The 16,002-nt window shown below is 36.7% G+C and overlaps 1 protein-coding gene across 2 annotated transcripts in view; it reads left to right on the forward strand.

Annotated features, from left to right (window-relative positions):
• The window catches only part of LOC121316119 (sprouty-related, EVH1 domain-containing protein 2-like), a 55,012-nt gene extending 43,581 nt beyond the window's left edge, over positions 1–11,431 (forward strand). For both annotated transcript variants that reach the window (XM_041250899.1, XM_041250900.1), the window contains exons 5-6: positions 9,537–9,692; positions 10,026–11,431. In XM_041250899.1, coding sequence (XP_041106833.1) covers positions 9,537–9,692; positions 10,026–10,691 — 822 coding nt within the window. In that variant the 3' untranslated portion in view covers positions 10,692–11,431. The remainder of the gene's footprint in view (positions 1–9,536; positions 9,693–10,025) is intronic.
• The last annotated feature ends 4,571 nt before the right edge of the window (positions 11,432–16,002 follow it).

Below are 16,002 nucleotides of genomic sequence, written 5' to 3' on the forward strand. Positions count from 1 at the left end.
AATGTGAATACTTAGAGCTACTCCCTATAGAACTACACAAAATTGTTGTTAATGAATGTGAATTAATGTGTGCTATTATTGAGTATTTTGTTAAGGGTCTGTAGCCAGAATGCTTTGTGGAGAGTGATTACTTAATATTTCTGCTGCAGACATCCACTTTTTATTTTAGCTATGAAAATGAACCATTACAAAATGCTATTTTGGGGATTGGCAGGAAAGTATAATACAGCTTCCCCGTAGGCTATTAAAGGCTTCTTAGTTGCATCAGCTGCTGAGTTCCATTTTGGTCCCTGGACTCCTGCTAAAATAATGCAGATGATTAGCATAACTGCAAATACAGTATCCAGTCCCCCCAGACTGCCTTTTAAAAATACCAACCAGGGAGTGTTTTAGGAAACTCATGCTCCACATTCCAACTTTAGTTTCATTTATTAAAAAAAAAAAAAAATACTATATTTGTTTAACAGTGTATAATGTTATGTTGAATCAAAACAGGATACAACCTACTATGCAACTCTGCACCTGTAGAAACAAAACTTAAAAATATAAAGAGAAAATGTGTCATTTGAGTTATGTAGTGCATCCAAAGTAGAATTATAAATGCCTGAGTTACAAGCTCTTGCAGTGTCTAAAAAAATTAATAAATTTTCGAAAATATCCAAAATATTGATTGTAGTGTAACAGGAAAGCGTAATCAGTCAGTCTGTATCATCTGATCCGAAACCGCTGAACTCCACATCTTCGTCATCTGAGCCTTCATCATTGACGATGCAAGCAATTGTCTGAATCATTCAGTGCACAGAGCAACTACTTCTAGGCAGTTTTTTCTGTTCACATGACTGCGATATTTCCACTCAGGCATTATTTGCGCATGGTTATTAAAAAACGGAAATGAATGGTGAATGTTACTGTTTAAACTGGCCCGTTTACTCGGCAGAATCCGATATATTATTGTGGTCATCTACGTTAGCTGTAACATCTTTTAACATAGAAAAAACTTGAGTGCCTTTACCTACCCACTCCACCCAAATTGACTAACTTTGGGTAATAGTTCGTTACTTGTAGCCCATCCCTAACATGTAGAGCTACACCTCCTCCTTGCCTGTCCAGTCTATCTTTTCAAAATAGTTTATACCTCTGCAAGAGAAATTCTTCTCCATCTTCAGGACCAAGCCAAGTCATGCTTTTCAGTTGACATTTTGTGTTTTTCATTCTAAGAATTTGTGATGGTTCTGGTTTTGACACAAGCATTTTATTTTTTTATTTTAAAGTGGCTTTCACCTTTAGTACTTTTGTTTTCCCACCCACCCCCTGCCTAGTTTAAACCCTTTCCCTAAGGGTTCGTCCTATGCTCCATGCCAGAACATGTGCTCCCCTATCATTAAGGTATCTCTCTTGTGATGCCTGCTTTTTCTCACAAAATGCACTCCAGTTATCTATGAACCCAAAACCCTTCCTTCGCATTTATTCTCCAACCATATATTTAAACCAGTTATTCTCCAAAGCCTGTCCTTCCCTGCTGTCAGAACTGGCCCCAGAGATTACTTGACTCCTTTTCTCTTGAAGCCTGTAGGCAAGTTCAGTGAACCTTTCTTTCAGTACCTCTGCCCTCCGCTCATGTCTGCTGTTTCTCTCTACATGAACAGTTGCTGTTGGTTTTGTACCAGCCCCATTTGTGACCCGATCTACTCTTGTCGATCACATCTTCAACTGTGGCACCCGGGAGACAGAACTGTTTCATTCTGAAAAAACTTGTATACATGCCTTATAATTGACTCCAACTATGATTGTCTGCTTCTGAATGTCCACTGATCAGCAGGCTTGCTAGTAGAACCAACACTATCCTCCACTGTATTACTAGCCTATTTTGTAGCCTCAGCCTGCTGCAACACTTCACTTTCCTCCCCCTGGTCACTATCCAGTTCTTTTGATCCAAGAGCTAGAAACCAATTTGCAGGTTCTGGACTCTAATCTCATCCTGCATGTTCTACCCTATTCCCCCTTTGCTGTTTCCCTCTAACTGCTGCCCACTCCCTTTGTGGTCAACTTACCTCCCTCTGTGTATCTAGTGGGGTCACATGCATCTCCACCTGGGAGTCTACAACATTCTCCAACTCCTTGATTTCCTGCTGTTGGTCTAGCTGCTCTGTCGGACTAGCTATATTTTACTTGCTTTCTGCAGCTATTGCATAGCTTACTAAGGTATTCCTCTGTACAAGAACCTGCTGACTCTCCTGTCAACCACTACATACGACACCCAGTGCACTGCAGCATATGTACTCCTAATTGTTCAGCCACAATCACAAACTACTTTTATTTTCTGCTAGTGCTGTCAATTCTTCCTGGTTTTAGATATGAATTGATGGGCCAGATTTCTTTCAAGAATGGGCAAAGTGGCAAGGGCACTGGCGCTGTTCACGCACTTTAGCACCATGCAAGGACATTGGTTGTCGGTGGATTTCGTGTCAATGTTTAAAATTTAAAAGGACACATGATCACAGAAGACAGGTGAAATAAATAGATATGCAGCGCCACATTTCTCTAACAGTCGCAACAGTACACATTGCTTTAATCATGTAATTAACTTTTTGATCAATACACCGCTTAATTAATTTAGCAAGTCACAGTTAGCTAAACATTATGGCATTGTTACATTAGGAAAACTAACATTATCCATCTGTGATGTTTGAAAACAAAACATATTAGAAGGGTTATGAGAACAGCTGAGGCTTTAGGAGAGCGTTAACATGTTTTGTTTGGCTGCTGACGATCGTAGTTCAGGTCCCTTTTTAAAATTGTTATTATTTTTCTAAATTATTTTTAATGTTATTGTTAAATTGTGCTTTTCTTTCTCGTTTGTGTCCCTGCACAATTGCAATTTTACATCAGGGGTGTAACTTTTTTTGGTTACAAAAGTGTGTGTGGAGGGGGGACAGTTTCTGTAGCTGGGGTATAATACAATTTAAAAATAAACCATTCATTTCATTTAGATGGTGTGGTGTCTTGCTGTGTACTTGGAGAGAATGAGACAGACACTGTGTTAGGTTGAACTGTATGAAAATTTACTGGGAGTACGGTCTAAGTACAAATGCAGACAAGTTGGTTCGATAGCAGTTTGCGGAATGGTCCCCATGGGCAGGGCTGCCAGTTCCACTTAAAACTAGCGGAACTGGGCTTGCACATGCAGACGGTCACTTAGATTTTCCCTTTGTTACTTTTAGCACATATTTTGGGCTTTTTTGGTTTCTGGTTGCTTTTGTCAAAATTAAAAAACATAACAAATGTTTGTGTACAAAGCGTACATAAAAACTGTATGTTCAGTGTGTCCATGCACAGCACCGGATATAATTCTCCATGTCTGCATAGTTGTCAGCCTCATACCCCTGTCCCGGTCTGCTGCTCGCACCGCTATCATGCCAAACTCGGGCCCTTGCCGAGTTTTGCACTACTTTGAAATATGCGCATGCATCCTTGTTTCTTTGGCCTTGTGATTACTTCAGCTATTGGTATTAATTTATTCATCATCCTGGTTTACTGCGAACCTTTGGTGTTGCTAATTAAGTGCGCATTTTAGACACCAAAACAGTATAAAAACATCAAAACACAAAACAGCTCATGAATGACCGTTTCCTCACAAAACTTTCTTTGAAACAGACCATGTGAAATTGTTTTAATATTTTATAGTAAATCATGGAATACAAATACATTAGTAATAAGACATAGTTAAGTAGTCCTGTTTTAATCTATATAGTTTATTCATCATTGTGGTGTACTGTAAACTTTTGGTAGTACAAATTAAATGTACATTTTAGACATCATATATGCACATACATACATTTATTTCTACACAACAAAAGGGCTTTTATCCGAAACGTGCTGGAACTTGTGGAAGTGAAACCTTCACGCAGGCGTGGCTGTTTGCTATTTCATTGGCCGTCATGCATTTTGTCTCGCTCACAGAATGTCAACCCACATCCTGAGGTGGGTTGCTGGGACCTGTTAACCTGGGTACTACCCAGGTACATGGTTTCACACTACACGGAAGTGATCAAGGTAGCCAGAACCCGGGTCTGGACCTGGGCAGACGTGCCAGTGTTAAAAGGGCTTAAGACATTACCGCACTCTTAAAGCATCAGCTGTTCTCACAAGCCTCATAATAAACAGATGTTTGATCGTCTTGTATCACAACAGAGGTTATATGGTGATAATCTTATTAAAATATTTTAGTGGCTGGAAGTTTTTTTGGTTTTTTTTTTTTTTTTCCCTAAAATGTTCAATTGTTCGTTTTATAGAAAGGGATGTTAGTTTTCCTAAAGTAATAATACCAAAATGTTTAGCTAATTGTGTATTGCACAATTAATTAAGCTGTGTGTTCAAAAAGTTAATTGAGAGAAATTACTCTAGCCATGTGTACTGTTCCAACTGTTAAATACAAATGTGGGGCACCATATCTTTCTTTATTTTTAATCTGTCTTCTGTGATCACTTGCGCCACCACTTTGCCCAGTCATAAAAATCAGGCCTGATGTTATTACTTTCTTCAGCACTTTTATGTTTCTATAAATAGTTTTTTTCAATCTGGTAAACAAATGTTAGGTTTTATTTTAACATAGATGGCTAAACAGTAATACTATACTATATAATGCGTATTATGAAACAAGATTAATGTAGCGTGGTAACTCTAAACTGAAAACAAAACTAAATAAATAGTTTTCCCCCCAGCGTCCACTTGCTCTTCAAACAGAAATGAAAAAGATTAACTGTTAAAACGGACATGCAGTTCTTAAACCTTAAAAGTTCAGGTGCCAAATAGAGAAATCCTTTTTAAGATTGCATTTAGCAGATGGGGTTGGTACTGAGGTAGTATTATACGCTTGTTATACCTATATAATTTTATATAACCCAGTACAAAAAATTGAAAGTATTCAAGTATTATTTACTATGTTTGATTTTGTCTGGCCTCTTCTCCAAGTAGTTTGTTTTGCCCAGATATTTTGCAGGACTACAAGTAACACTTCGCTAAAGTCTCCACCAGAGTTTGGACCTTCCTCACCCAAAATATTTGTTGCACAAAAAGTATTCTCAGTAATTTAGACCGACACTTTATAGTTAAATGTTAGATTATGTTGGGGGTTTTTTTTAGCATTAGTGGTATAAAATTGGTATTAACTTACACTGGGTGTAGTCAACAAACCCAAGAGGCCCCTGCCGTTGACCTAGCACAATAACAAACACAGCTGGATGAACTTACAATGTTAAAAATATCCCTTTTTAGGTAACTTTTTGCATGACATTCCTGTTCCTTTTAAAAACAGTACACAATAATATTAGATGAAATTACTTTACAGGAAAAACTTCTGTCCCTAAGGATCACATGAAAAAGTAGCCTCTACAATCCAATCCAAAGTAGATGACTTTTAGATTGTTTTGTGAAAGCATCTTGGTGTATTTCAGTAATAAATGGGGTTATTTCTGTAACACTGGAAAGATCGCAATACTTGAATGGCTTGCATTCCTCTGGCATTAGAAGTTTTAGCTTTTTTTTCCCCCCACATTGAAAAAGTCTGATTACAATTTACCAAGTGTTATAAAGGTCCATTCTCTCGTAATTTTAAGTGCTAAATCAGTTTTGCCAGTTTATTACTAGGGATGGGAATGTTAAACGATCAAACATATAAACTCTAAAGAAGTGGTAAAACGTTTACTAATATGCTAGATGTATAACCGGTCACGTGACAAATGTCACCAACACGCATATTTTTTAATACATTAATTTTAGTAATTTATCAGTAGTCCGTTACATCTGATACTGCTCTAGTGCCACAGTAAGTGCGAATATTATGAAACGGAAGGGGTTCGGCAATTGCCTGCAAGTAGTTTTTCTAATTGGTGCAACAGAAAGATTGACACTGGGGTGGGTTTTATTCTCCGTCGATCTGGCGCTTCATTGGTGCACTATCTGTGTATATGCTTGTAATAGGCGTGGTATGGTATCAATTCCGCAGCGGGGTTGAATAACGTTAATGTCAAGCGTTGTTTCAGAGTTTGTTCTATATTTAAAATGACATCTCTAAATAGAGGTAGCCACGTTTGGAAATATATTGAGTTACCGGACAAGAAAACCGTGGTATGTAAACAGTTATGCCAAACAAAACTGCGTACCACAAAAACACAAATTCAGTGCTTTACAGTTTGAAATGAAAACATTCAGAATTATTGTGAATGGATATGAAAATAAAAAGCAAACACCCATAACAACATTTGCTATGGATTTGGCCGAACATTGGTCGTGATCACGATAACCCCTATGAGGACAGTGCGTGTGAATCGTGTTCAGCAGTTTTGAAATCGATGTAAGATTATCCCAATACTGTGCCAACCTATAAAACAATAAGAGCAAGTTTGGAAAAACTTAAAGAAAATCGTGCTGCAGCTGTTCATACAAAACTTTCAAAGGGAGAAAAGGTTGCAATTACCACAGACTCGTGGACCCCATTCCCCAATCTTCCCACAGGTGGAAGGCTTTTTTCACTTGAAATTGTTCTGTAAGCTTTTGGACCGAACGGCTGTTTATGTTCAGTACAATTTTTATTTGTATGTTGGAACTACTGCACTAAAACAAAGGACCTCTGAGACACACTTAAAACAGGTAGGCCAGGCATGCCTTTCTACAATTTAATGTAAAGCTGTGTGGATACATGAATTTGAATACGTTATTTAGTAATACTTGACCATATACAATTAGCTGCACAAGAAGGCAGACATATTAATTACTTAATATATTACTTGATTGTGTGTTAATTTGGCATTTAAAATAAGACTTATGGCAATGTTTGGGAGGTTTATGTACACTAGTACAGTATCTGGAGGAGAGAGGTGTTTGATTCGAGTACTCGTCGCGAGAAAAATAGATCTAAAAAATCCCACCGCTACTAAAGACCGCAAACTTTTATATCTCTGAGGCAGACTTTTTAAAGTCAGTCACCGTGCTCTTTAAAATTCCAAAATATTGTTTTATTTTTTTCCTGATAATTACCTTTTCCAGAAGTGAAAGCATTTCCAACTTTTTTTCAATTGTAAGCACAACTCGCTTTTGCGCCGTACAGTGGATGATGTTCGACTGCTCCCTTTCTTTACAAAAAAAAAAAAAAAAAAACATACAATTTGGGCAAAGTTACGTAAAAAAAAAAAAAAAGTAATAGGTTCCTGTTTTTTTGTTATTGTTTAATGAACCTTTAAGAAACACACTATTCTAAAAACATTATACTATCCGAAAATGTGTTCAATGTTTATATATAGTTATATCTTCATGAGCAACTTGAATTACAACCATGAATATAACATTTCAATATATACTTTGTGTACGTGTTATTTATTTATTTATTTATTGCGATGTTAAAACGTTATTTGCTTATTTAGGGTTTATTTGCTTAGAAAATACTAACCAGGATTGTGAGTAAACATAAATCTAAATCATGCTGGCCCAAGCCTTTGCCAATGATGGGATGAGAGGGACACCGAGAATTCGTTTACACAGAGAATCGTGGGAATCTGGAACCAGCTCTCCAGTAATGTTGTTGAAGCCGACACCCTGGGACCCTTTTAAGAAGATGCTTGATGAGATTTTGGGATCAATAAGCTACTAACAACCAAACCAGCAAAATGGGCCGAATGGCCTCTCATTTTTAAACTTTCTTAAATATTATTTCTGGCTTTTACCCGAAGCCTCTCGGCAAAAGATACAGTAGTCTCCGGCTAAGGGAACACCCCTCGGGAAGCAAGCGAAGTGTTTTTATCTGAAGTGTTCATTAAGACAGACAGTATGAACCAATGAATAAATACATATTTATTACTTGTCATGTCTCGCGTGCATCAACATATGAAATTAATAGAATAAGAGAAAAGCAGTAGGCAAGTGTATGTTAAACTATAGTAATAAAGTAACAAACTAACGTTAATAAACTGTCAAACTAAATTAACACAGCACCCCTATCCTCGTTAAAAAAAAAATCCAGCAGATTAACTACGAATACCTGTATAGTTAGTAATATTGAAAACATGTACACAGTTATTTAACAGAATGGTGAAGCAACTCGCCAGAACAGAAAACACAAAATTGGTCGGTGACTTGTGTCTGATTCAGGGGTTTTTCAGGCACTCCAGCAGTTTCCAACTCATTAGCAAGAGAAACAGCATTTCGCCGTTTGTTTACATGCCATTCTGTAGTGAAGAGGTGCATTCATGGAAATGAGAATACAAAGTGATATGACGGCGGTTCTGGAAAGATTGATTGGTTTATCCAGTGTGTCTCTAACGATGACAAGTCACGTTAGAAAAGATCGATAAACCATTTGAATATACGTTTGGTGGTGGTGAGTTATCAGGTTACAAAACAGTACCTTATCAGTTGTGAATGTATCACTAGCGGTGCCACAAAGGTTCTTTTAAGCGAAGTTCCTGTGCCTAGGCAGAGCATTTACAATGGGAAAAATCAGTTTCACCACAAGGGTGTTGTTCTCTTAGGAGGTGTTCCTATACTTGGAGACTACTCTGACATGAAAACCTGGGTTGCAAAAGGCTTGTATTGAGAGGATACTGTAAACTGCATTGTTGGAGTTGTGGATTAGTAGCAGCAAAATAAATCAGCAATCTGTAAATACACCAGCATCTATTGCACCAAAGCTTTTAGAGATCAACAGTTTACGTGATTTTATACTGTTTATACTACTATTTTGTTTAGCTACAGAGCACTCCATTTGAGGAACATGAGACTCTTTTAGTGTGGTGAATGTAGTTGAAACAGTTTGATTTATTTGAGGAAGTTCGGATGCTACAGGTACTGTGCAGTTTACATAAAATAGTCTTAACTCAGGTTATGAAGTTCACCATTCACCTGAATACAGCCCATCTTACCAGAATTTTCACCTTGATCACAGATGTAAGTCTCATTTCCGCTTTGGCAGAAAGCTGGCTGGCACCACATTCCATCAAAACCAGCTTTGTTTTCAGGAAAGGAATGTCTGTGTGCTCATATATTATATATATATAATATATATAATATATATATATATATATATATATATATTATATATATATATATATATAGATATATATATATATATATATAATATATATAGATAGCTTCTGATCTTGCGTTGTTGTCATGTACTGAGCCAGTAACTGTACTCCCTATATTGTAGTTGCAGTTTTGACTTTTTGTGTATTCTGTAAGTTAATATGTGCAGTAGCAGTTGATGGTCTATTCCAGGTGAAAGGCACTCGCAGGAGCATACACCTATACCATAAGAGACATGGTAAACTAATGCATACTGGTATTGATGTATTGAAAATGAAAAGCATTAGTATTCCAGTGAAATGCTAATGTACATGAACTTAGAGAAAATATCTCTACATACAGGTACTATATTTACATGTCAAGTATAGTGGTTGTACTGCATAGCCCAATTATATTTGCTTTGATGCTGTATTTTTCTTTTGTAATGTGGTCAATCTGTCAATTTTCTTCCTTTTATAAAGACTGCTACAGATAGTTCATCAAACTCTTCCCAGAAGAAGGAACTGTCTATGCAGACACTGGCCTCCCCTATCTTCTGTGAACCCCGTAGACATCGCTGCCTCTTGGGTCATTTACATGACCATTACAGTACGCATGACCACTACCTTCTAGATCAGGTCAGTTGCACATAAACGGTCTTGTCTTTGAAATATGTTGTATATTACATGCCTACCTACATGTGTCAAACTATTAGTGCTTTCCTTTTGTGCTTGGGTGGTTTGGTGCATAGTGACACTCACTGGTACTGCCATATACGTTGACGAAATTGCTGAACGCATGAAGTCAAACTTGCAGCACAAATGAAAGTAACTAAATATTTACTGTGTTGTATGAAAGTAGGTTAATGTAGTCCATTCTCATATGCATGTCAATAATTTTGTAAATCACATTTGTCCTTTATTTGAAGTGCAATTGGGTGTTCTAAACAACTTTGTGTGTGTGTGTTTTAGTCTGTGCCTAAACTACAGCGTCATGTCAGCTTTCAAGACGACGAGGAGGAAATTGTTCGGATCAATCCTCGAGAGAAGACCTGGCTTACGGGGTATGAGGACTACAGACACGCAGCCGTGCGAGAAAAATGTATCGAGACCGAGGACATGGACTCATATGTACATTTTGCCAAAAGTGAGGCCTCAAAACACGACTACAATTATCCTTATGTCCCAAACTCGGACTTTGGGCTGAGCAAAGACCTAAAGGGCAGCAGCGGTGTTATAAACACTCAGCCTCCCTCTCTGAAATCCAAATCTAGGCGGCGGAAGGAGGATGGAGAGAGGTCAAGGTGCAAGTACTGCAGGGACATGTTTAACCATGAGGAGAATGGGCGCGGACAGTGCCAAGATGCCCCGGACCCCATTCGTACCTGCATCCACAGAGTCAGCTGCATGGGGTGCGCAGACAGTTTGCTTTACCACTGCATGTCTGACCCTGAAGGCGATTACTCGGACCCTTGTTCTTGTGATACCAGCGATGACCGGTTCTGTCTCCGGTGGTTGGCACTTGTCGCTTTGTCCTTCTTGGCTCCATGTATGTGCTGTTATCTGCCGCTGCGTGCATGCTACAAGTGCGGTGTTGCATGCAGGTGTTGTGGCGGGAGGCATAAAGCATTAGGATGATAATTTTGTTATTTTCTTTCTAAATTCCAGTTATAAATAAGTTGCAGCACATTAGCTTGGATGAGAGCATATAGATGCAAGTAACTATCCAGCCTCGCCCTCTGGTAAAAGAAATTCCCAGTCGTATATGTGCCACAATGCATTTATCCTTTGTCATGCATTTTAAAGGACTAACCAATGATAACTCATTTATGTAAGTATGTAACGGGGGAGAATGTATTGAACTTTATATATTTTTACATGTATTTGTTGTGTGTGGTTGTTGGGAGAATACTTTTACAAGGTTCTTGTTAATTTGTTTTATTTTTGCCACAGCTTGCCAAGCAAAGGCACTTCAATTTAATTATACACACTTACACGTTTTAGTTTAATTTACCTGAGAATTAACCTGTCGTTCGGATGATTTGTGCGAGTATGTACACGCGTGTGTGTGTGTTTTGAAAAGAAATTCAGATTAATAGCAATTTAACAACCCATTATTGTTACTTTAATTGAAGCCAAAATAACTACAGTCCAGTATAATTTCCTCTTGACGATTACCCTTTAATTTCTTGCAGCAAGGTGTGAAAGAAAAGCCTTGTTATTAACATTTAACATGTAAAGAGATAGACAGTTTCAGTTATTTCACTGAATTGAGACACCAGCCAAAAGGGAACGGGAAATTAAGAGTAAAAAAAAAAAAACACACACAGTAATAAAGATGACAAGAAATAAAGTTATTTACATTTTCACTATCCCACTATTTAAAAACACAAAAGTAATTTTTTAAAACAATTCTTAATCTGTTTTAAGTTCATAGCACACACACACAGTGGTCATGTACAGCAACAGTCAGTGCACCATTCAAAATATGAAAGGCATTAAAATGTTATGATTTTTTTTTTTTTTTAAATTGCAGGAAGTTATGTTGACAATTAACCCAACCTTTAAAGGGTTATAAAGCGCTGTTCCTTTGTCATTCTAAAATAAATATACACATGCGCTAATGTAGGGTGCTCAGTTGTTAGTAATTGCCCAACTAGTAAAATTACTTTCTATAAAATAGTCTATACAGTTACTTAAGACTTGAAGTCTTTAAAACTATACTGAAAAGATTGAGTGTTCTGGTTGTGTTTCTCATGGGTGATTATTTTAATATCGGCGGCACTGGAATATATAAATGCTTTCAGTTGCTGGATGAGTCTTCACAGATTATTTTAAATCCTTAAGGGAGACCTAAAAATTGTATTTTACCCGTGTTCAAAACTTGTAATTTAGCTTGAAGAGTATTTTTCTAATATATTTCAAGGAATATCCAAATAATTTTGTAATAAAAAACAAAAATAATAATGCTAGCAATTGTAGCTAATGGCATAGTACAATCTGAATTTGAGACAGCTGGGAGTGGTCTGTCAAAGCTGGTGGGCCGTTTCAGCCAGAATTGCTTCCTGCAGAAAATATTTTGCCAATAGCAATGCATACTACCCTACTGTGCATTAACAAAGGTCTTAGAAATGCTTGCCGGCTTTTTTGGTAACCCTACTTTTGTTTTGTATTCACAATGCAGCTACAAGGTTTATGTAACACTTATGTTATCTGTGTAATCCTATTTTGTAGCATTGCTGCTTTTGGTGTTAAAGTTTGAATACTGGATAAAAAATAAAATGGGATCGAATTACAGTATAGTAGCTAGTCAGTCAGGGTGACATTGTAAAGTATATGAAAATAAGTTTAGATACATATATATTTTGCCTGATCACAGTATTAAATCTAAGTTTAACAGATAAGCCAGCCTCAAATTAATCCTACCCTTTAAACAATACATAAATATAGTACTTTATATGGTGGACATAAGGTCTACAAATGTAAGAAAGCACAACACTAAAATGAGACCTTATGCATATTTGTGCAAGACATAAAGTGCCCAAAATGTATTGTAACTCATGTTTTTAGTAAGCATTTAAGGCCTTTTAATGTTCCAGTGTAATTTAATTGGCATTGAAAGTTCTTACCACTGTGCTCCTTTTGATAAGTGAGATCATTACAGAAACATGTGATGATACATTTGTATATAACTCTTCTTATTGTACGTTTTCCACTTTTTAAAATTTCCAGTGTGTAGTGTTCCACCCTGTCCGCTTTGCAACACTGACTTCAGTCAATGGTAGAGAATTTTACTTTTTATTTTTGTATCTGTGGTAAGGAAAATAACCAAAACCTGTTCATTTATTTGATGCACAGTCTTCAGCAAATGCACACATTTAACTGTTTAAAAAGAGTGCCTGAAGCATACATCTACTATCTCCTTATGTACTAAAAAAAATAAATAAACGCTGTTGTATTGATTTAGTATTTTTTTGTTTTGTTTTTTTATAATAAGCATTTTTACCTCTGTAAAAAGCAAAAAATATATTGTGTATGATGTACATTTTTTAGTAGTTATATTTTTTTTAATTGTTTCTAATATGTATGATTAATGTAACTTTTGCTTTACAAATGTACTATGTAAATATAAATGCATCATATCGAAATACTGAAAAATGGCCTGACAAGTTAATAATTCTTCTACAATTGCATCATTTACTGACTATTTAGTATGGGGTATAGCAGGTCAGAGAAACGGGTTGCTGTACCTCTGAAGACACAAAGAGCTGAATACTCACTTGCAAGTACTGTAGAGCAATCCACCACAGCATATAGTTTGGTGCCGGGTGTCAGGTGTTTAGCACTACACAACTCAGTTAGAGACAGTATTTGTTTCATTTCAGGATAGTCACTCATGAGGATTAATCTTGGGTTCCTTTATGGCTGGTCACATAGTCGAATATCACCCTAATAGAAATATGCTGGATGCTTTTTTTGGTTGCAAGCAGGTAGGGCAAAATGCAAAACAAGTAGCTTGATGTAGTGTAATTCCCAAACAATATGAACAAGCAACCAGCCAATATCCAGCATTACTGCATTTCACAGAACCTATTTATACTTTCAGACAACACAAAATAAGTCTTAAACACACACATACCTATCTCTTCAATTAAATGTCTAAATGTGCCTTTCAGTGTTGCTTATCTCTGTTCTGTTCTCTATTGAATCATCATATTTCTCTTTCATTTTGTAGCAAAGTTGCCACCTTCTAATTGTTGATGACAATGGGGAGTTTGTGACATCCACCTGGAATTTACTCAGAGATTAGCTAAACCCCTGGCCTGAAGTGTGAAGCCTAAATTGTATACCAGTTGTAATGTCCATGCATAACATGATTTATTTGTGCCAGAATAACCACCTACATTTTGTTTTCTGAATATATATATATATATATATATATATATATATATATATATATATATATATATATATATATATATATATATATATATATATATGTAATGGCACACATGTAGCAGATATTTGGCCACAAGGATTTATTAACAACTGGCTGAAGTACCCCACGTTGCCCAGGGAAATTCATTATTTCATGTGTGACAAATTGGGGAACGGTAGCTTTATGGTTTCCTATAAGTTATCGATCTTGGGTGTTGCACAGTGCACTAGTTTTGTTCTTTTTATTCTTTTTTGGTTTTGTGGGTTTCTTTTTAATTTGAGATACATGGCTACTGTAGTGATCCAGCAATGGGGTTACTAAATAAAGTACCTGGGGGTCAAAATTTTGGATCCAAACATAGCCCTCGACCTTCCCCTGGATGAAAGAGAAGGCCATGCAAAGTTCAGTTGCACTGGTTCCTGCGGGGTCCGAATGCATAAAGGAACAGACAGACAAACTTTTTTGTTTATATGTTAAGACACATGCCTGATGAAGCCTGATCTGACGCCTTTTCAAACAGACAGTAAATCTATCTTATCAATGTTTTGAAATGGATTGTTTTGGGAGTAAAATTTTTGTTAAAAAAATACAGTACTGCATGGCTCCAACCCACAAGAACATCTGGCATTGAAATGAAAGCCATAGCAAATGGTAAGCTTGCTTGGGGTGAACTCAGTCTTTGTTGGATGCGTTCTTTTAAGACACAGCTATCTGCAACAGCGTTATTGCAGGCAGGTCAAGCTACAGTCTACTAACCAAAGACTGAAATTATTGCATACCAGTCGAGACACAGGGTCCACTTATAATTTTGGCTCCAACATCCTCCATCCACTTGATGAAGATGAATGGAATTACTGCCAGCTTTATTAGAAAAACACTCTCTTACTTGCACAATCTTGTGGATTTGGAAGCTGTGCGTTGCACATGTGGAGTCGGAACTTTTTTCTTCCTCCGGTGCAGTTATTTCTGTAGGATTTCCCTTTGAGAGAACATTGTGGTACACGGCTCGCAGGATGTTTTTCTGTGTAGATAATGGCATCAACCTCCACATCCTTTGATGGGTAGACAGACATTTCCCACAGAATATGAAAGGGTCAGTATAATGCCATCTTCTTAGTTTATTCTCTTTCAATAATGTCAACGTACCCCCCACAAGAAGAAAACAAGTTAATATAGGTAAGCTTGTACATTAGAGTACTTAAAGAAAATGCATCTACCACTGTGGTAACACAAGCATCTTTTTTTCCAAGCTAAAACATCTGTTTTCAATAAATAAATCATGAAGTTAAACACCATAGTTGTTTCTTACTAGTTCTGTAACATTAGCAGTTTGTTTTTCGTTTTTTGTAGAAAGTGCACAGTGGTAAATGGTTTGTGAATATGGATGACCTCTTAAAACAGGTTTTACATTTTAAAATAATTGTGAAATTACAAGATTAGAGATTGCTGGAGTGGTACTTGCCCTTCTTGCAAGAAAGACACCTGGTTTCACAAAGCAGGGATAGCACAAGCATTGGCAATGTGAACTCCATATGGTATCTGAAGAGCAGGACTCACAACTTGACCTCTTTTAGGGATTTGACTGTGTCCATTGCTGATTTTGCAGAAATAGAGTAAATGTGTGCTTTTGGAATGTGGACTGTTGTCCATTGACAGCTAAATTGCAAATACCAAATAATTTAACTTGATAAATGATTTGAAATCGTATTTTTAGACATTTTAATTCCAAAAACATACAGCCTTGAAATCAAATGTAATTTCTATGAAAAGAACCTCGCTGGAAATCATACAGTGATGCTGAAAATGTGTTTTTTTTTTGTTTTTGTTTTTGTTTTTTTGTGTGTGTCAAAAACTTAATTTAAACCGCCAACATAGTATCTTAGCATGTTATCAAAACATAAATGAGTAAAAATATGAAATAAAATTTTTTATCCAACCAACTCTGAACCCATCAAAGTTGGTTTTGATTTAATTATGACTTGGAAAAAGATGTCAAGTTACTCTTGACAG

The sequence above is a fragment of the Polyodon spathula genome, chromosome 5 (genome assembly GCF_017654505.1).
Source record: "Polyodon spathula isolate WHYD16114869_AA chromosome 5, ASM1765450v1, whole genome shotgun sequence".
Lineage (NCBI taxonomy): Eukaryota > Metazoa > Chordata > Actinopteri > Acipenseriformes > Polyodontidae > Polyodon > Polyodon spathula.